This window comes from Dreissena polymorpha, chromosome 1 (genome assembly GCF_020536995.1).
Source record: "Dreissena polymorpha isolate Duluth1 chromosome 1, UMN_Dpol_1.0, whole genome shotgun sequence".
NCBI classification, from domain to species: domain Eukaryota; kingdom Metazoa; phylum Mollusca; class Bivalvia; order Myida; family Dreissenidae; genus Dreissena; species Dreissena polymorpha.
The window spans coordinates 31,175,850-31,197,450 of record NC_068355.1 but is presented as its reverse complement, the minus strand read 5'-3'; the positions used below and the strand labels follow the sequence as shown (position 1 = coordinate 31,197,450).

General features: G+C 33.9%; 1 protein-coding gene across 1 annotated transcript in view; it reads left to right on the top strand.

The window, feature by feature from the left end:
- The first annotated feature begins 140 nt into the window (after positions 1-140).
- Positions 141-21,601, top strand: part of LOC127875193 (uncharacterized) — a 28,931-nt gene continuing 7,470 nt past the window's right edge. The window contains exons 1-5 of the mRNA XM_052420050.1: positions 141-193; positions 13,958-14,726; positions 15,373-15,571; positions 16,416-16,442; positions 18,141-18,226. Of these exons, the coding sequence (XP_052276010.1) occupies positions 145-193; positions 13,958-14,726; positions 15,373-15,571; positions 16,416-16,442; positions 18,141-18,226 (1,130 nt within the window). The 5' untranslated portion in view covers positions 141-144. The remainder of the gene's footprint in view (positions 194-13,957; positions 14,727-15,372; positions 15,572-16,415; positions 16,443-18,140; positions 18,227-21,601) is intronic.

Below are 21,601 nucleotides of genomic sequence, written 5' to 3'. Positions count from 1 at the left end.
TTAAAGGAATTCATCGTACGAAAATTCAGTAGGTCTATGTTACAATTTAAAGTAATCTTTAAGTTTAAACCGACGTTTACAATTTTACTTCGATGGAGGTATTATTCGGTGTAGGATTTTCGTGGAATATCCAATGTAAACAATATGGCGACCATTAATAAAATTGACATAACCACACAACTGTTCACAACAGGTATTATTGACCAATGTGTACCGCGATGCCTAGTTCTTTATTTAGGCAGAAGCATTCAGACTCGTTTTTATGCTGCAAATTTAGATCTTTGTTTTCTGTCGTTCACCACATTCTTATAGTAGCATGAACCAATGATTTTTTAAACATAAATAATTGATGTCAAATGCCTGCAGGAATAATATTTAAGGTATTAGAAAGCATTTTCTTTTTGTTTTAATGGATTACTTTGAAAATTCTTTTTTTTTTGATTTTTTTTAGCAACAAGGGGTAATGAACTTTAAAATAATGTTATTGAATTTCTAACCAAAAACTGGTTCCATGGCAATACTTGATGAAATGCACACTTTTCTTCAAAACAATCCAATTTCTAATGCTTTTTCTTGATAAAATATCTCCTATACTAACTAGAAATACCACTTTTGATCAGAAAATTAATACAAAAAGATGTTTTAGTTGTTTTTAATTTCAATAAGCATACTGTTTACGTTCTGTTCATATCTTCCTAACAATCTGTTATGTCATCATTTTTATAGGACAATATTTAATGTATTGTGTTTTATAATTTTGAAATGAAAACATTAATATTGTTTAAGACTAATAAACAAAACATACTATTTAAAAGTGATTTTTGTTGTAATTATTGGCATTTTATTTTACATGTGTAGCAAGTTTAGGTTAATCTTTACCTATGTATTTTTTTCAAACTATATGTATACAATTAAAAATTTTGTACCAAAAATATGTTATAAGATAAAATTTTCTCAATAAAAATAACTAAAAATATATAATAACTCAAGTTTAAACATATGTGTGTCATAATTTCAAAAATAAGTGGGTGGCTGAAGCTAAAGTAACTGATAAAACAATCATAAGAAAGATAAACTGAAGTATGATTTTTCAATGGTTTATGCGCTAAATTTGAGATGTCTTTTCTAGAAGTTATATATAGTGTTCCTGACCAAAATCAATGGTATATTACTTTCAAATCATTTATGTATTGGTATACAACAAGAAAGTGGTAGAATATTTGCGGAAAACATAAGAATTTTTGACGAAAACTTGTCTGCTGAAATTTACCGAGATGTTCCGGAAATGACCGATCGTCGGTTTCCGAAAATAATACATGTCGTGGTTTCTGAAAAACAAAATGGATGTACCCAAAGATTTTGATGTAATTGACTATTACTGGTTGATAAATGTATGATTTTGCTTCTTATTTGAAAAAGTGATGCTTTCAAGGCTCATAAACTTGAAATATGAAAGCTATTCGGTCGTTTGGCCTTTGTTTGTCAATACATCTGTACGATCGGTAATTTCCGTAACCACTCGTAAAATTGTAGCAGACACACGTTTTAATCACAATACTTATGTTTTCCACTTATATTCGACCACTTTCTTGTTCAATACCAATACATAAATGATTTCAAAGCAATATTTTATTGATTTCAGCATGTAACACCGTCTATAACCGCGAAAAAAAATATTCCAAACGTTTTGGTTTACGATTTTTATTTTTTAAATAGCTTGCATAGAGCATGGCATTGAATGTTATCCAAGATAAATGTCTCTACTTTCTTGATTGGATGATTTCAGACTGTTTAATCCAATCAGAAAAGAGCTTTAAAACGTAATTTAGACCCATGTTAAGCGAGATAATAAAGAACCACTTTTTGGTTACTGCCGATTTGTGACATCACGAGTTGCCTCCCTTGTTGGTTCATGCTACTTATAGGCTTCAAAGCAGTCTAATGACCCATCATGCTTAGCTAAATAAAATGACAACACATATGGGGCTGGTTGTGCGAAAATCTGATAGATTGTGCGAAAATCTGATAGATAGTGTGTGATACACAGACTTTAGTGCAAATGAAATGAACTATAAATACAGAGACAGTCTGCTCAATACTTATCCTGTTGTGGGGTATTTTCAACGGTGTAAGGCTTCTATTGATTAATTCTCATAACAATGCAAATAGAAACATAAAAATGTTGGTTGTTCTAAATAATTATATTACCAACAAAAATTTACCAAAAAATAACAGATGTCACTCACTGTGCATGTTCTTTACATCATGTAGGGTATTTTGGGCAGTCACAATCAACTTAATTTAGGGGTCTCACTAGCCGGCCAAGTGGGCGATTTGCTCGCCAAGGGAATATTTATGTCGCTAATTAATTTCATGAAGGCCACATAACTTCTCCACCTTTTAATTATTTGTTTGTGCCACACATTAACCATTAAAATCAATTTGATGTGAAGAATTGGACACAGGAGAATTCTCAGCAAGAAGTTGCCCCATTTACAGGTCATGCAAAGTTGAACATTCAAATGCACAATTGGGAGCTATTAGAGTTCTTAAAATTGTTCATAGGTGAAGCCTTGATTAATTTTTTAGGTCCAAAGCGGGACATTCCATAAAAAATTGTCAGGACATTTGACCAAAAAGCAGGACACCTAAAACGATCTATCATTCCACCTTTACTGTAGTCAGTATAGTACTAACAAAAACTCTTGATACTTTTATTCAAGACATAAAACATCTGATATGAAGCATGAAATGTAAAACATAACAATAACAGTTTTATTTAATAAGACAAAAACAAACAACGAAGATAATATTCATCTTTTTAGAGTACAAAATCTCGAACATTACAACAACAATACTCATTATATAACTTTCAATGGCAAACATTAACGCAGGGGAGGTTATCCAGTACACTGAAAGTACGGGTTACAGTAAACTATCTACCGAACAGTTACATCAGCTTGACACGGAATGCGCGGCCGTACACATTTCCGAGGTAGGTGTTTGGTGGAAGCAAACCGTCTTTGTGTTCATTTTAACTGCCAACAACTTAATTGGAGTAGGGTCAAACTGTCATGCATAGCACCTCGTTGTTTTTATTACAATTACACCCAATTACACTAGACAGGATGGGTATCACTTATTGGACTGTTTGTCGCGATTTTGGTATATTGCACATTCAGATTATCCGGCTATTTTGGAACTAAACATTGAATGTAAATGACTCATTAATGACGTAGAGTTAATTTTACAAAACAATTGTTTTGTAAACCATTTCAAACAAAGACAAAAACAAACACATTTTCAACATTTATTTCATTATAATACAACTATCGATAGCAATAAGCACCACTATCTTGAAGACCACCATGGTGTGAATGCCTGATAAAATCAATAATTAGCCGATAAATTGCTGATAAGGTGTCATAAACAACACTGGTACACACGAGAAGTAGAATCGGATTGTTAATTGGGGGCAATAAAGGGATTACATAAAGTGTTAGCGAAACAGAGCTTGAATAGCGAATTTTATTGGGAACCTATAGACCTTACATCGTTTTTTAACGAATGTCGGGACAAATCGTCTCATATTGGGACGCCGGGACAAAGGGCCCAAACGCGGGACTGTCCCGCCAAGATCGGGACGTCTGGCATGTATGTGCCTTGTGCTGGCTACCAATAACTATACTTCAGCAAAGTTAAATGGCCCATTAAAACAATACAAAGGAATGATCAAATGGGAAGAGTTAACCTTAGGTACTGGCAATAAATAAAGGGCTCATTTACAGGTAAGATTTTGAATCTGTGCTGTAAAATGAGATTTTAAATTAATTTTTATTTTTTTAAATTGTAGCACAATATAAATTCGATTTAATCTTGATTTTCTTAAAATTGACAAGGAAGTAAGAAGATTATGAATATTACTGGTTTTGTTAAAATTGAAGTTTTATTTGATACACCTGTACAGGAAAAAAATAGTAAAAAGTACCAGAATAATTTACAGTCAATTACAAATAAGAAAAATGTAGGTTTTATACACTTGACATCTCTTATTATAAATGAAATGCAGCCTTTTGAATTCCATCACCCATTTCAGCCTCTATTATTGAAATAGCTTATCAGTTATCACATAAATAGCATGTTAAGTGTTGAATATTTTACTTAAACTCAGTTAAATACATCAATAACAAAAATGAACACTTAAAGGGACTGTCAACCACGACAACGAAGAAAATAAAAGTTGTAAAATACCATATATTTTTACAATTATTAGTTAATATTGATTAAAATATCATGACTGGTATATTACATTACTTGAAAAAAAGTTGTTAAGTTTTCATATTTTCAGTATACATGTATTTGGTAATAAATTTTACTGGGTATGTCTACCAGGTAACTACCAGTTTACAATAAATAACGCCAGTAGATTGATCATCATCGTCACGTGGTAAACCCAGGAATGCGAATTGTGCATGTGTAGTGAATTGAATATATTTTATATATAATATGATCAATCTTCTTGCGTTATTTATAGTGTGTATATCATTATGTAACCTATTTTCGCGATGTACTTTCGATTTCACATTTTATCACCGAATATACTTAAGATATGAACTTTTTTCAAGTAATGTAATATACTAGTCGTAATATTTTAATCAATATAAACTAATAATTGTAAAAAGATACGGTATTTTAGAACTTTTCTTTTTTCGTCATTCGTGGTTGACAGTCCCTTTAAGTGAGTGTTTGTTTGAATTTGTAAATGTTGTCCCCCAAAGTGTGAAATAAGAGTTGTTTCTGATTAATGATAATTGGCGCAGTTTAATGAGGGGTATAAGACAAGTAAAGAGTTGATTGAAAGCTGAACGGATATACTTCTTTAATTTGCTGTAAAATGAAGACCTTTGACGCAACTGTACAGAAGTGACATCTCCTGAAATTGTCAGCTAAGCTTGACCCCTGGATGCAAAAGTACCATTTCTCCCCGAAAAGTTAAATTGTGTTGTGTAAAATTCATAATATCGATTTTCAGAGTGGTCCCCAATGATCATTTAATATTCTTTTGTGTTATATTGATAGACAAATTGATATATCATTCAAACCTTCAGTAATGGTTGCTAAAAACACAGGTTTGAGTTCAGCGCAGGTGATTAGCCTGTGGCTATAGTGAAAATATTTTTTTCAGAAAAGTTGATTTTTAATTATTATATGATTATTTATCATTCAAAATGAGGTTTTCACTAATTTAAACAAGGTATTCAACTCAAATCACCCGAAAACAGGTTGCATTGCTTTGAACAGCTATTACTTCATCAATTTTGCAGGGATGTTCACAAACCCGGTCTTATTCAACACAGAAATGAATTTCCTTTCTGGAAATGTATATATCTTGTTATATTTCTACACATGCTGGGTCAAATTTTAAGAAATAAAACGATACACAATTCGCTTGACCTACTTGAAGGCAATCAGACAGTATTCATGAATGAAATCTCCTGTTGTAAAGACACACCTTCGCATTGGACCAATGAAATCACTTGTGTGCTTAAAATGTCAGTTAGTTGAAATGTATGTAAACAAAGGTTTCAAACGGCGCTGGACAGTTAGTTTTGATGCATAATGCAACGGCAAGCACGGTAAAAATGTTTTTTCATACGTTTTAAGCTCACCTGAGCATAACGTGCTCATGGTGAGCTTTTGTGATCGCCTTTTGTCAGTCGTGCGTCGTGCATCATCAACATTTGCCTTGTGAACACTCCAGAGGCCACTTTTTTTGTCTGATCTTCATGAAACTTGGTCAGAACATTTGTCCCATTGATACCTCGACTGAGTTCGAAACTGGGTCAAAAACTAGGTCACTAGGTCAAAAAATAGAAAAACCTTGTGAACACTGTAGAAGTCACATTTGATACCCAATGTTCATGTTACTTTGTCAAAATGTTTGTCTAAATGGTATGTTGGTTCAGTTCAAAAAATGGTTCCGGTCCGTTAAAAAACATGGCCGCATGGGGTGGGGCAGTATTCCCAATATGGCTATAGAGAAACCTTATGAACACTCTAGAAGTCACAATTTTTGCCCAATCATCATGAAACTTGGTCAAAACATTGGTTTCATTGATATCGCAGACGAGTTTGAAAATGGTCCAGATTGGGGAAAAAACATGGCCGCCAGGGGGTGGGGCAGTTTTCTCTATAAAATTATGTATGTAGTGAAAACATGTGAACACTCTAGAAGTCACATTTTTGGTCCAATCTTCATGAAATTTGGTCAGAACATGTGTTTTCTGGATATGACAGTTGAGTTCAAAAATGGTTTGGATCGGTAAAAAAGCATGGCCGCCGGGGGGGGGGGGGGGTCATTTATCTTATATTTATATAGTAAAAAATGCTTGTGAACACTCTTGAAGTCACATTTTTTGCTCATGGTGAACTTTTGAGATCACCTTTTGTCAATTGTCTGTCTTCGGTTGTGCATGATGAATATTTGACTTGTTAACACTGTAGAGGCCACATTTATTGTTGCATCTTCATGAAACTTTGTCAGAAGATTTGTCCCAATAATATCTTGGACGAGTTCAAAATGGTTCCAGTCTGTTGAAAAAAAATTCCGCCATGGGGCCATTTGTTGTTCATTCTTCATGAAACTTGATTAGAACATTTGTTCCATTGATATCTTGGGCTGCAAAGAACAGGTCATTTCTTTTTATCTCAGGTGAGCGACTTTGGGCCTTTCAGGCCATCTTGTATTGAATTATGGTATCGAGGTTCGTGAACTTTGCAGGGAAAATGCCCTTTACTCCGTGAAGATTTCAGTCTGAAATCCTGTCTGATCGATATCAAGTTGGTCACGCGAGTTGTGTATCGTGTTATTTCTTAAAAGTTGACTCAGATTTGTAAAAATATTGCAAGACACGTACATTTCTAGAAAGGAAATTCATTTATGTGTTGAATAAGACCGAAATCACAAAAATCGCTGCAAAATTGATGAAGTAATGCTTGTTTTTGGGTGAATTCAAGTTGAATACCTTGTTATATATTTGATTGTGAAATTTGTTTTAGAAAAGTTGATTTTTGTTATAATATGATTATTTATCATTCAAAATGATGTTTTCACTAATTAATATCATAGCCACACGCTAATCACCTGTGGTTAAAAATGCCAAGTGCACTTATTAACTAAATCTTTTTCAATAATTTATGTCATATCATGTGTAAGTTAAATAGAAATTTATTATAGAATATTGCTGGGTAGAACAGTTTGCATGTGTTTAATATCCCATCCGAATTTGATTTCAAGTTATTCAAATTTTCCTTTGATTTCAAGTTATTCAAATTTTCCTTTGATTTCAAGTACATCAAATTTTCCTTTTGCCATGAACCTTTTTCTGTTGAACACAATAATACTATTTATTTACACAAAAAAGCAAACCTGACTTTTCTGGAATGTTCTGTGTTTAAAAGAGACAAAATGACAATATTCGAGTTAAATAAAAAAGATTTCAATGTAAAATGATGAGAAGGAATATTTGATGGTTAGTTTGAATGTATAAAAAGTATAGTGAAAGAATACGTGACGGTAAATATTGTAAGGTTGAGGGCAAATTCCGTGTTATATTAGGTTGTGATATGCGACCATGCTGCTTCAGATTCCTGCCATTTTGAATTAGCTAACTTGGTTTTTAATCCATTTATATTACATGAATCTAGTCTTATGAATTGTTTTTATAAAGTCCTAGATTTTAACTTTGTGTCTTGCAGCCCGCACACCCACGTCTTTTAAGTTATTCCATATTTTTAGCTTGTTAAATTTCATGGTCATGTGACCATTGTTGTGTCTTACCCTTGCGAAAGCTTTTATAATGTTAGACATTCGCGTGTGCCAGACATTTATCTACCTAGTTGACCTGTAGTCTTGGGTACTCTGCAAAGTCATTGGAGGAACCTAGAAACACAACAACAAAACAACATGGCTGTGCCAGTTGAGGCTCAAACCTTTAATCTATCATACTCTTACTTACTATTTTTATGCCCACGAAGGTGGGTATATAGTTATTGCATTTCTGTCCGTCTGTCTGTCCGTCACACTTTGCATTTAGGTTTCAAAAAAATGCTCTTCTATGTCGCTTCAGATGTAACCTTCATATTTGGTATGCATGTGTATACGGAAAACGCCTTTCCATACGCACACAAATTTTGACCCCTTTGACCTTGAACTTAGGGTTCGCGTTTAGGTTTGGAAATCTGCATTAAGGTTTCGAAAAAGCGCTTCCATTGTAGAAAAAAACACATATTGAATAATTATACCCCCATTAATATCAATGGTAATGTGGGCTATATAGGAGTCACTTTGTCGGTCGGTCTGTCCCGAAAATTACATCTGATCTTCACCAAACTTGGTCAGAAGTTGTATCTAGATGATGTTTAGGTCAAGTTTGAATATGGGTCATGCCTGGTCAAAAACTAGGTCACGGGGTCACTTAGTGAGTTTCAAACCAAAAGTTTGTCCTGACCATAACTATGTCATTTATCGTTAGATTTTAGAATGACTTGGTACATTTGTTCACTATCTTAGGATGGTGTGCCATGCGAAAGAAGTATATCAATATCTCCAAGGTCAAGGTCACACTTGAAGTTGCCCATATATGAGCTTGTCTGGGCCATAATTTTTAACCAGGTTTTCCGAAGGAAAAAACTGGTTATTAGATTGGCGAATGCGGGCGGGCTGGCTGGCTGGCTGGCTGGCGGGCTGGCGGAATAAGCTTGTCCGGGCCATAACTATGTCGTTCATTGTCAGATTTTAAAATCATTTGGCACATTTGTTCACCATCATTGGACGGTGTGTCGCGCGAAATAATTACGTCGATATCTCCAAGGTCAAGGTCACACTTTGAGTTCAAAGGTCAAAAATGGCCATAAATGAGCTTGTCCGAGCCATAACTATGTCGTTCATTGTCAGATTTTAAAATCATTTGGCACATTTGTTCACCATCATTGGACGGTGTGTCGCGCGAAATAATTACGTCGATATCTCCAAGGTCAAGGTCACACTTTGAGTTCAAAGGTCAAAAATGGCCATAAATGAGCTTGTCCTGGCCATAACTATGTCATTCATTGTGAGATTTTAAAATCATTTGGCACATTTGTTCACCATCATGGGACGGTGTGTCCCACGAAAGAATCACGTCAATATCTCCAATGTCAAGGTCGTCACGACTAAAAATAGATTTAAAAAAAAAAAAAAAAACTTACAAAGGGGGTTAATTTTTTTTGGTCATTTCAAAAGTTCAGTTTGAGTTTTCTCCCTTTATCAGATTTTTTTTTCACAATGAAAACCTGGTTTTGTGACAATTTTGTCCCTTGTTTCATTTATTGTGAGACTTTAAAATCATTTGGCACATTTGTCATTGGACGGTGTGTCATGCAAAAGAATTACGTCGATATCTCCATGGTCAAGGTCACACTTTGAATTCAAACATATAAAATGGCCATTAATGAGCTTGTCCGGGCCATAATTATGTAGTTCATTGTGAGATTTTAAAATCATTTGGCTCATTTGTTCACCATCATTGGAAGGTGTGTTATGCGAAAGAATTACGTTGATATCTGCAACATCAAGGTCGCACTTTGAGTTCAAAGGTCAAAAATGGCCATTACTGAGCTTCTTCGGGCCATAACTATGTCGTTAATTGTGAGATTTTAAAATCATTTGACACATTTGTTCACCATTATTGAACGGTGTGTCATGCGAAAGAATTACATCGATATCTCCAAGTTTAAGGTCGCACTTTGAGTTCAAAGGTAAAAAATGGCCATAAATGAGCTTGTCTTGACCATAAGTATGTCATTTATTGTGAGATTTTAAAATCATGTGGCTTATTTGTTCACCATCATTGCACGGTGTGTCAAGCGAAATAATAACGTGGATATCTGCAACGTCAAGGTCACACTTTCAGTTCAGAGGTCAAAAATGGCCATAAATGGGCTTGTTCGGGCCATAAATGTGTCATTCATTGTGAGATTTTAAAATAAATTGGTACATTTGTTCACCATCATTGGACGGAGTGTCAGGCAAAAGAATAACGTCAATATCTCCAAGGTCAAGGTCACACTTTGAGTTCAAATGTAAAAAATGGCCATAAATGATCTTGTCCGGGCCATAACTATGTCATTCATAGTGAGATTTAACAATTTCTTTGTACATTTGTTCACTATTATTGGACGGTGTCATGCAAAAGAATTTCGTTGCTATCTCCAAGGTCAAGGTCACATTTGGAGTTCAAAAGTAAAAAATGGCCATAAATTAGCTTGTCCGAGCCATAAGTATGTCATTCATTGTGAGATTTTAAAATGACTCTGTACATTAATTTTGTTCACAGTCATTGGACGGCGTGTCATGCAAAAGAATTCAAGAGTTCAAGGATCAAAATGGCCATAAATGATAATGGCATAGTAATTCTTAACAATTGCCATAAATTAGCTTCTCTTGTTTTGTAAAGACAGCATGCAAAATATTCTGTGTCAATGAAGCATGTGGGGGTATACGTCTCGTCTGTGACAAAGTTCTAGTTTAATTATCTGTTGCCTTGAATTTGTTTTAAAAACAGTAAAATATGTTAAATTGATTATTTAAGACTTTCCTTATTTTTCCTCAAATCCAGGGTTTCACGCGGGGTTTTTTCCCCTCAAAAATGGCCAGGCCCTTTCCCCAAAATCAGTATATGCAATTGTCAAAGTTTTTAAGTGAATTTACATAAATATATTTCCAAATTGTTTATTTTTTACTAACACTTACGCATCATTACTTGAAACTGGAAATAGTTTAGAGTGTGCTGCATTAATGAAGAAAAGAAAGAAGCATATACATATAAATCTAACTAAAAACAGATCCAGGTCGCCGTGGTGTAATGGATATGGTGTCCGCTTAGCGACCGGGAGGTCACGGGTTCGATCCCCACCGTGGGAGCATTCTTTAGATTTCCCCCAAAGACACCAAGTACTGGTTCTAGGCCCAGGAAACGGACTCGAGAGCGTTTATATAAGCCTAAGGCTTTCGATGCAATCGAGCTAAAATAAATAGGTTTTAAACTAAACAGATCCAAACTAATTTATAAGACAGAACACTAAGAGGAAACAAATACATATGCATCGATCATCATTACAACTTTTTGCCAGACGCCAAGAGTTAATCAATAACCTTTTTAATTTCATGTTTATATGAAAAGATAAAATAATTCTCAGGGTAAAAAAAAAGAGAGTGTAATCATGTGACAAACAAGATGGCGACTTTCATGCCGAGACAGGTATTTTTCAAAATTTTATACCCTTTATGTTACTTTTATTAATTGTTTTAATGTCTCTCAGTTTCCAGCCATATCAGCAAGAAAGTGATCAACATTTATTTTGTATCCATATTTGCTCAATATCTTGACTTTAATGGCTGCGAAATATTTTAGCGGATCCTGCTAAGAAAATATGCAGCAAGTAATGTTGAGATACTGAGCAAATATTAATTAAAAACAAATCCGCATCAAAGGCTTATTGCCGATAAATTAGTATAATTTAAATTATTTCTATGAACAATACAAATTAATATCTTATCAATTCAATGAATGCCTACTGTTTAACTCTTGAGTTTATCAACTTTACTCTTTGTGCGTACTCATGCATCTTGTTCATTTAGTAAATCCACGTTCATCAGAAGATGTTTTTAAATAATGGTCATCATATTTAATTTATGTCACGCCCGAAAAAGTATTAATAGCACATTGCTGTTATAAATGCATATTGTTGAATTGTTACTTGCACATGTTTCATGCTATCAGGTATTAACTATTCAATAGGTCATTATAATTTATTAGAAAATTGTCCAATAAAATATCGTTATCATCCTCATGCCATCATAATACATACAAATGAAAATGTACTGATAATTAAACAAACATTTTACCAACCAGTCTAGGATGCACAAACAGCGACCGTGATGCGTTGTTTCCAGCGCTTGCCTCCAGCGCAGATATCAACCTTTTCAACACCCAGTTATATGATTTCTGACAGAAGGACGCATTTATCACATCAAAGCAGTTACCACAATCACATTCTTTAGCTGCAAAATAGACACACAATAGACGCTATGACGACATTGTTAAGAAGCTTAATTAGCAAAGTTTGATATGTTTACTTTTTGCACCACGAAAAGACTGATTCGTGACCGCTATTCTCAGGTTTAATATGGCTTTGGGAGTGAAATCTAGACACCGTTGGCCGTCGTAGTCAGTTGACCATTATTCTCAGGTGAAGACTGGGGTCGTGGTTCTCTGGTGACAGTTAAGTCAGGTAGGACTGTATGTCATGGAGAATCATTGACTAGCATACACATAATAAAAGATAATAAATTTACATAACAACAACATAAAAAAGCGATTACTATATGGTGGATTACAAAGAAACAAAGAAGTAACTTTGTAGATGCATTGCATATCCAACATCAAAATGAAAGTTTAAAAATTTCCACAGAGACAAACAACAGAGAGATTGATTACTGACAAATTGAGGGCAACATATTCAATAAGAGTTATTATCTCAAAATCTGAATACATATAAAAAATATATTTAGGGAGTTTCAAACAGATTTTTTGCAATATTTCTATTCAACATTTTGTTCTTGCTACTTAATTATTTTAGAACATTACAAATATTTTTTTTTTAAATAAATATACAAATGTATATAAATAAATGACTCATGAACAAGTACATTAATATCGACCAATACATTTTACATTTTGAAAAATGTATTTTGAATAAAAAGTTTTAGGTGTGTAATCATTCCAGATCTGTGTAGTAACTATGTAAACATAGTGTTTGTTCCACTAAGAGTTGAATATGAACTATCCATCAATTATAATATGTATTTATACATATTTTTACACCTGGAAGTTATTGTGAATATCATTTGCTTAGGTCAGCAATATGAAATTAGCAATATGTAATATCTTGGGTCTGATTGCTTTTTTTTACAAATAATTTTCAACATGTTTTTAGTCCCCTACCAGTTTCACCGGCGGGACTTATGGTTTGCGCTCTGTGTGTCTGTCACTCTGTTTGTCTGTCTGTCAGTCTGTCACACTTTTCTGGATCCTGGGATAACTTTAAAAGTTCTTCATTTTTTTCATGAAATTTGAAACATGGACGGATGGCAATATGGAGTTTTTTTTTATGCATGTCATTTTATTTTGTTCCTAGGTCAAGAATTATGGTTGGTATGGCAACAAATAGACTAGAAATATTGCTGAAAATGGTGGATCCTGCGATAACTTAAAAAGTTCTTCATATTTTTCACTAAACTTGAATCATGCATAGATGGCAATATGGAGATTATGGACATCATTTCATTTTGTTCCTACATCAAGAATTTTGGTTGCTATGGCAACAAATAGACTAGAAATATTGCTGAAAATGGTTTATCCTGCAATAATCGGTAGGGGACTTTTATTGCTCAGCAATAGTCTTGTTCATTCTTGGTAGCAGTTTATGATAGTTGTTTTTGAAATCAGTTATGTTTCATAAGTTTATTCAACATCTAAAATTCTCAACATCAGCATGGTTATGGCATACTTGTTAGTGGCAAAAGGTGGATGCCCTTGTAACTGAAGCTTGATTTAAAACAAATCTTTAAAAAAATCAGTATTATATACATCATAGAATTTAAAGAAGTGAAACTCCAGCTGCTGGAGCAGTATTGCATTCTCATTATGTTCTCATTACATAGAAAACTTCTTTGTTCAAAGTTTGTATCTTCCTTCTGCTGTTACAACAGATTAGAATTTTTCAGGGTTTTCCAAGGGGAGATAATAACACTTTTGTGTTTATATTTTTTATTCCACTTGTTACATGTTTTTTCTTCCATTAATCCATATATCATTAATTCATGTATTAATGTATATTTTTATCAATATTACAGTGCCATGCAAACCACCTGTTCCACCTGCTTCATTTGGAAAATTCCACAACAGGGGAAGTGGGAAGCTGTTTAGATCAACATTCCAAAACAGTATATTTTCAGATAAAAATTTAGCAAACCAATCATCTAGCATTAACACAGCTTCAACAAAAGAGGGTTTGTTCAATTCATCTAGTCCACATAGTGACAAGTCATCACCATGTTTGGAGTTAGTAGTTCACCCTGGCTTTAAAACTGAAGATGATATTACTAACACAAATGATGTTCCAAGTTATTGTAGAAGAACTCAAAGTGCCAAAGCTCGAGAAAGATCGAAATCGAAGACCGATTCAAAATGTAAAAAACAAAGGCCACAGAGCGCTGGATACAAGTTTAAAGACACTGGTGTTTCTGAAAAGACAATATCTATTATTGACTTGGCAAGTAAGGTCATCCCAGATCTTTTTGAAATTGAAAAAGAAAAACTGCTAGCTTTACCAGCACCAAAAGAAGTTCACAGAGATGCATTTCAAGATTGCCCACCTATGCACTTTTCCAATCCTTTGCCAGAATTTTATGCCGTTAAAACAGACAATAAACAAGATCTATCTTCAAAGTTGTTGCAAAACGATTTAAAGCCATGTGTGTATGGCTTACAGAGGCAAAGATACATGTTTGGGAGCGCACCAGATCTGAGAACTGTAAATGAGGATTGTGACACATTCCCATATAAATGCTCTAACGATGAAACAAACACAAAGATGAATGATCACCTTCGTTTTCAAAACAAGTAAGTTGCTGCCATGAAATTTCCTTCCTGAGCAACATCTTATAAAGATTTCAGCCTGGCTCTGGGAAAATGGGGCTTAATGCATGTGTGTAAAAGTTTCCTCCCAGATAACCTTGTGAAGACTACCCAGGCTAATCAGGGACCACACTATCCACCTCATCTCTGGACCACACTCTCCACCTCATCTGGATGTTTGCTAAAGAGAGACTTTCTTCAAATGATAATTACCATAGAAGTGGATAATGTTGTCCCTGATTAGCCTGTGCAGACTGCAAAGGCTTATCTGGGGTAACACTATAGGCAAAGTGCATTAAGGCCTATATGCTAAGAGTGAGGCTCAGTTGTATTTATTTATGGATCAACATATTTCTGAAAGTATACATGACATAAAATTAAATTACTCAAAAGTCATGCATGAACAAACAACAACAACGAATGTTTCAAATGAACACATATAACACTGATTAATATTCCATGCTTTTATTATTGTATATAATCTAATGGTTTTTTTTCAAATTTTAATGTTTCAAGCAGGTTTGTGTCATGGTAACATGATCTTTTAATTTAATATTTAACCTTCTATAAAAAATAGTTTTTTAATGAAAGCATACATGTATGTCAATGCATAACATGCTCTTTCTTAAAGATGCACCCCTACCACACTTGACCCTTTGTTGCCATGGTTACAAAAGGACGTTCCAGCCGAAGTCCTGGGCGTTGATCCTGCCACATGTATAGTCCTGCTATCCCCTGTGGACTGGGGGACTCTCCCAGAGGTGCCGGAGATGCTTGGTAATGAGGATGACTTAGCCTTCGTGAAGGATGTCACAACACCAAAGCCATGGGTATGTGTGTGAACAAGAATCAGGTTTAAAATGCATGATGGTAAAGTTATTAAACGTTGTTATTGCATAACATAATCACATGAATGTTTCCAGTAATGAAGTAACATGATCTTTGGCTGCATGTACATTATTATTTTTTTAGTTTAGGAAACTTAATCTACACCTTTACAATAATTGTTTTGCTGAAAGCATATAAAAAAACACACACACAATTATTGTCATTGTGTCTCTGCATATCCTTCATTACTAAATTAATCTATTACTGTATTCTTTCCATTTGTCCCACATTCTCTATTTAACTCGCAGTCCCAAATTTTCTGAGATGCATGGTTACCATTCAAGAAATAAATCAAATCAATATTGTTTTCATTTTTACTGTTTTCTGTCATATTTCAAACAAAATTTAAACAAGCTGCCCGATAGATCCCTGTTGTTTCCATGATATCCTCAAGGAAAACATGAATGCTTCCCTCTTGTACAGAGTTTTCTTTGTGTAACAATTTCAAAAAAGTGTGAAACATTAAAGAAAGATTCTGTTACAGAGTTAAACAACACACAATTTATTTTACTTTGTAAGACAATGTACATAAATAGTCTTGTGATTATGATAGTGGCAACAAATATTTGTGACTGCATTAGAATTTTCAAATCATTATGGAATAAATATGTATGTCTTTTTGTTATTTATGGCTGCACATACTAAGCAAATGAATGCCTCATTGTGTGTCTATCGGAACAAATACGGTATTTGGGAAATAATGGTTTAGCTATTCTACATAAGGGAATTTGAATGAGTATGGTATATGTTTTTACATTTTAAAGCAACAAGAGCTTTCTTTTTCAGAATCCAAAGAAATATCCCCATTACTATGTAAGTACCTGTGGTTTTTAATGTCACTTACCTGTGCATGCTGGAGAAAATTAAGTCTGAAATGTCTACCGTAATTACTCTATGTTTTCGGACACTCTAAGTTTTCGGACACCCCCTCTTTTAGCAAAAATAATTATTTTTCGTGACTCTTTATTTTCGGACACACGAGTTATCGTCCGTTATTTATGTCTCTAAGTTTTCGGACAGTATATTTTACAGCGCTATTTTACCAAATTTCGAACCTGTTTTCGATATCTAATGACACTTCGATCATGGGGTTTTACAACCAGATTAACATCATAAAACATTGCGGGTGCATGCCTGAGGGCAATGGACCATTACATTTGCATTATTGGGTAAATAACCTTGTAAACCGGTATTAAACAATGGTTTCGCCAGATAGCATAAGCGTTATGACAATTACCAGGGGTAGTGCCAATAAACAGTTCAATTATCTACCGCAATGATACTACCCCTTCTCAGTAAAATAACTGTCACAAATACTAAATGTTTCAAATTGTGATGCAACCTATAACAAGTTTTACGAACAATGGAAGGTGTTACACAACAACTATCGGAAATGAACAAACAAAGAATTCATAGTGTTTTTTTTTTATTGCGTTAATTACAGGTTCATACAAGTGTGTATCGGTACATCACATGCTCATTTTTGAACTCGTTGGTCAAAGTACAACCTTGAAGTAACTTTCTGTCGAATAAATTAAGCATTTACAATTATTTAAAATGCAGTGCAAACATGTATAACTGTAATGTATACTATACGGCATGGTATTTTACAAGCGCGTGCTATTACCGGTAGTCGTTGATACAATTGACGCTATTTTCGGACACTTCCATTTTCGACTCTAAGTTTTCGGACACCTGTATTTTGTTAATATTTTTCGTATCTAAGTTTTCGGACACGAAAAAAATTAATTATTTTTAAGTGTCCGAAAACATAGAGTTATTACGGTAGTGTGCCTCCAACATGCTCAAAAACAATGTGATTAATTCAGTGGTATTTCCAATTAACTTTGCAAAAGCACTTTTCAAAACATAAATAGATGTTATTTAAATGAGGTTCTAATAAGTGTTATTAGCGAGGCTGTTTTCGGAGAAAACCCGAGCTATTCTCATAGCCAGCTTGTCGTGTCGTCCGCTGGCGTCGTGCTAAAACCTTAACATTGGCTCTAAAATCAAAGTGCTTCCACCTACAACTTTGAAACTTCATATTTAGATGCACCTTGTTGAGTTCTACATGCCACACCCATTTATGGGTCACTAGGTCAAAGGTCAAGGTCACTGTGACCTAAAAAAAAAAAGGCTGACAAGCTTTCGCAGCCGAGCGTGGCACCGGTTATGCAGTGCTCTTGTTTTTTGTAAAGTGTGTGTACTGGTACTAGTATTCCCCTGTTAACCGTTTACCACTTACATACATATTTTGATGCATTTGTAGTCCCTAAGAAAGTTAAATTTAATTTAAGATATTTCTGACTAGATTCACATTTTTAAGGCATCATTTCCAATATTTAGATACTGATGAGCAGCAAACAGCATAAAACCTGAACAGACTGCGAGTTACTTGCAGGCTGTTCTAGTTTTATGCTGTTTGCACATAGTCATATTCACTTTGCTTCTAAATGTGAAAGAGTTAAAAAGTATATATGTATAGATGTAGTCTTTGATGTTGTTTTGTAGAACAAGCAGCCTGTTGAAGACTGGGTTTGTAGTCATGGCCACACGCCTCTGCCCCACGGAGACCTGCACTCACAAACTGTTTATAGGTAGGGCATAGATTCTTAGTTGTAATTTCATTCAATGGTATGCTTTTTGATGCCAAATCATATAAACAAGGACCACGACAATGATGATTGAATTAGTAATGTTATGTTAATTGATCTGTTATTTAATATAAAGCTTGATTCATTTATGCCGAGACAGATATTTTTCACCTTTTTATGATCTTTATTACTTTTATTTAAGAAATTACATGCCGCTTATTTTCCAGCCATATCAGCAAGAAAGTGATTAGTGTTTATTTCATATTATTATTTGCTCCATATCTCATCTTTCCTCGCTACCAGATTTCTTAGCAGGTAACAAAATTACAGCTTTGTTAAGGATTTTCTTTTTGAGTCAAGTGAAGATATAAAGTGAATATAAATACGAAATAAATGCTATCACTTTCTTACTGATATGGCTGGAAGCGGCATTAAAAAAATGGTATAAAAGGTATAAAATGGCAAAAAATACCTATTACGGCCATATTGATCTTCATGTGATTACCCCCTCTGAGTTAGACAAATCTTAATATGTGCTCATTTCAGTCTGTAATTGTTGAATACACCCACAATTTGGCATACATGTTACATAATTCTGTATTCAGTATTTCAATATCCTTAAATTTGCCAAATAATGTACAAGTATTTTCCAACTGAATAACTCCCAAACCTTAAGGCCATAAATATATGCAATTGAAATGAGTATGGAAGGCTGAGGCTTTAATTTTTGTTTAATTATTATGTTGTCTTTATAATGATGCTTGCTGTTTGTGTCATTATGTGATAATCATGATGTGAACTTTACAATTGAATCTAAAATATATTTGAATCGTGCTCTGTGAAAAGGGGGTTTAATGCATGTGTGTAAAGTGTTGTCCTAGATAAGCCTGTGCAGTCCGCACATGCTAATCAGGGATGACACTTTTCATCCCAACTTGATTTTTGCTAAGAAGAGACTTTCTTTAAATGAAAAATATCATAAAAAGTGGAAAGTGTTGTCTCTGATTAGCCTCTGCAGACTGCACAGACTAATCTGGGATGAAACTTTATGCACATGCATTAATTGTATTCATTAAGCTTGAAAATAAAATCTTTTCTTATATGTCTTAACCTTTTATACACTACCATTCAACCAGAGGATCAGTACACATATGTTTGAACAACCTTTATATTATATGTGTATCAGTAGACATCTTTATTGACAATCCTGATATTATATGTGGATAAGTAGACATCTGTATGGACAATCCTGATATTATATGTGGATCAGTAGACATCTTTATGGACAATCCTTATATTATATGTGGATCAGTAGACATCTTTATGGACAATCCTGATATTGTATGTGAATCGGTAGACATATTTATGGACAATTCTGATATTATATTTGAATCAGTAGACATCTTTATGGACAATCCTGATATTATATGTGGATCAGTAGACATCTTTATGGACAATCCTGATATTATATGTGATTCAGTAGACATCTTTATGGACAATCCTGATATTATATGTTAATCAGTTGACATCTTTATGGACAATCCTGATATTATATGTGATTCAGTAGACATCTTTATGGACAATACTGATATTATATGTGAATCAGAAGACATCTTTATGGACAATCCTGATATTATATGTGGATAAGTAGACATCTTTATGGACAATCCTCACATTGTATGTGAATCAATAGACATCTTTTAAGACACCTTGTTTATTATCCCCACCGAAAAATTTTCGTAGGGGATATAGTAATTGGTCCTGTTCGTCTGTCTGTCCATCCGTCTGTCCGTCCGTGCGTCCGGCTGAAACTTTGTCCGGAGCATAACTCCAAATCTATTCAATTGATTTACTTTAAACTTAGAATATAAACAGATGGCAACTAGGAGAAGTGCAGTGACCAAGAACCATAACTCTATCTACCTTAGTTTTTGAATTATCTCCCCTTTTATATGATTTTAAAGTACATTTTTGTCCGGAGCATAACTCTAAATGTACTGAAGGGATTTACTTGAAATTTGAAATATAAACATATGGCAACTAGGAGAAGTGCAGTGACCAAGAACCATAACTCTATCTACCTTAGTTTTTGAATTATCTCCCCTTTTATATGATTTTAAAGTAAATTTTTGTCCGGAGCATAACTCTAAATCTACTGAAGGGATTTACTTGAAACTTCAAACTTAAACAGATGGCAACTAGAAGAAGTGCAGTGACTAAGAACCATAACTCTACCTACCTTAGTGTTTGAATTATATCCCTTTATTTAATTTCAAAGTAAATTTTTGTCCGGAGCATAATGAATTATCTCCCTTTATTTGTTTATACAAATATTATTCTACTCTCTAAAACAATGTTGTCATACAAGCAAACACATTTCGGCGGGATTTGGCACTACTGTGACAAGCTCTTGTTATGTATTCTACAAACTGAATGCAGAAAATTATCCTTTTTTTTTAAATGCTTCTTACCACTAAAGGAAATACAAGAAACTGTAAGTATTCAAAAAAGACGGAACACTTGTTAGTTGTTGTAATTGTATTATGTATACCATATTTGTTTTTAAAATAATATTTTGTCATAAAGCTCAATATAGCAATCACTATAGTGGAGTGTATTTGCGTAAGTGCGTGCATGTGTGAGGGCTTGTCCAGACTGTTATTGTGTCATTCAATATGCAATTTTAGAACAACTCACCACTAATGACCACCACCATAAGATGATGTGTTTCATGTAACACCCATCTTACTGCCTCTAAAGTCAAGGTCATATTTAGAGGTCAAAGGTCAAATTTTGCATTTAAACAGCCTGCCTGGGCTGTAAAAGTGTCATTCATCATGCAATTTTAAATGAACTTATTACAAATAACTATCTTTAGTCTTACAGCCTGTCGCATGTAGCATCTGTCTCCCTACCCTGTCTCAAAGGTCAAGGTAAAACTTAGAGGTCAAATGTCATGTGTTTTTTTTTCCAACACACTTGATTACAATATTGAAATAATATACAATATGAAACATTAGAGTACAATGTATAACATAATGCAATCTGAGATGAAAAAGGTAATTCCATTTATATTCATGGTGCATATACAATCTATCAAAAAAAATGTAATAAACGTCAATGACATATTAAGCATTGAGCATATTTACGTGGAAGTGTCTGTAGCTTTATTATACAGGTGTAAGAAAGCTTTTAAAGATACTCAGAGCTGTGCATAGTATTTTGTGTTGATAATATGTTTTTGGCATTATAAATGAGTTACAAGCAATATTATATTTTTGTTGGAGATTAAAGAACACAAAGGTACAAGGGAAAATGTCTTATTTGATCATGTTTGTAATGATTATAAAACAGCTGGACTGGAACTGTTTAATTGTC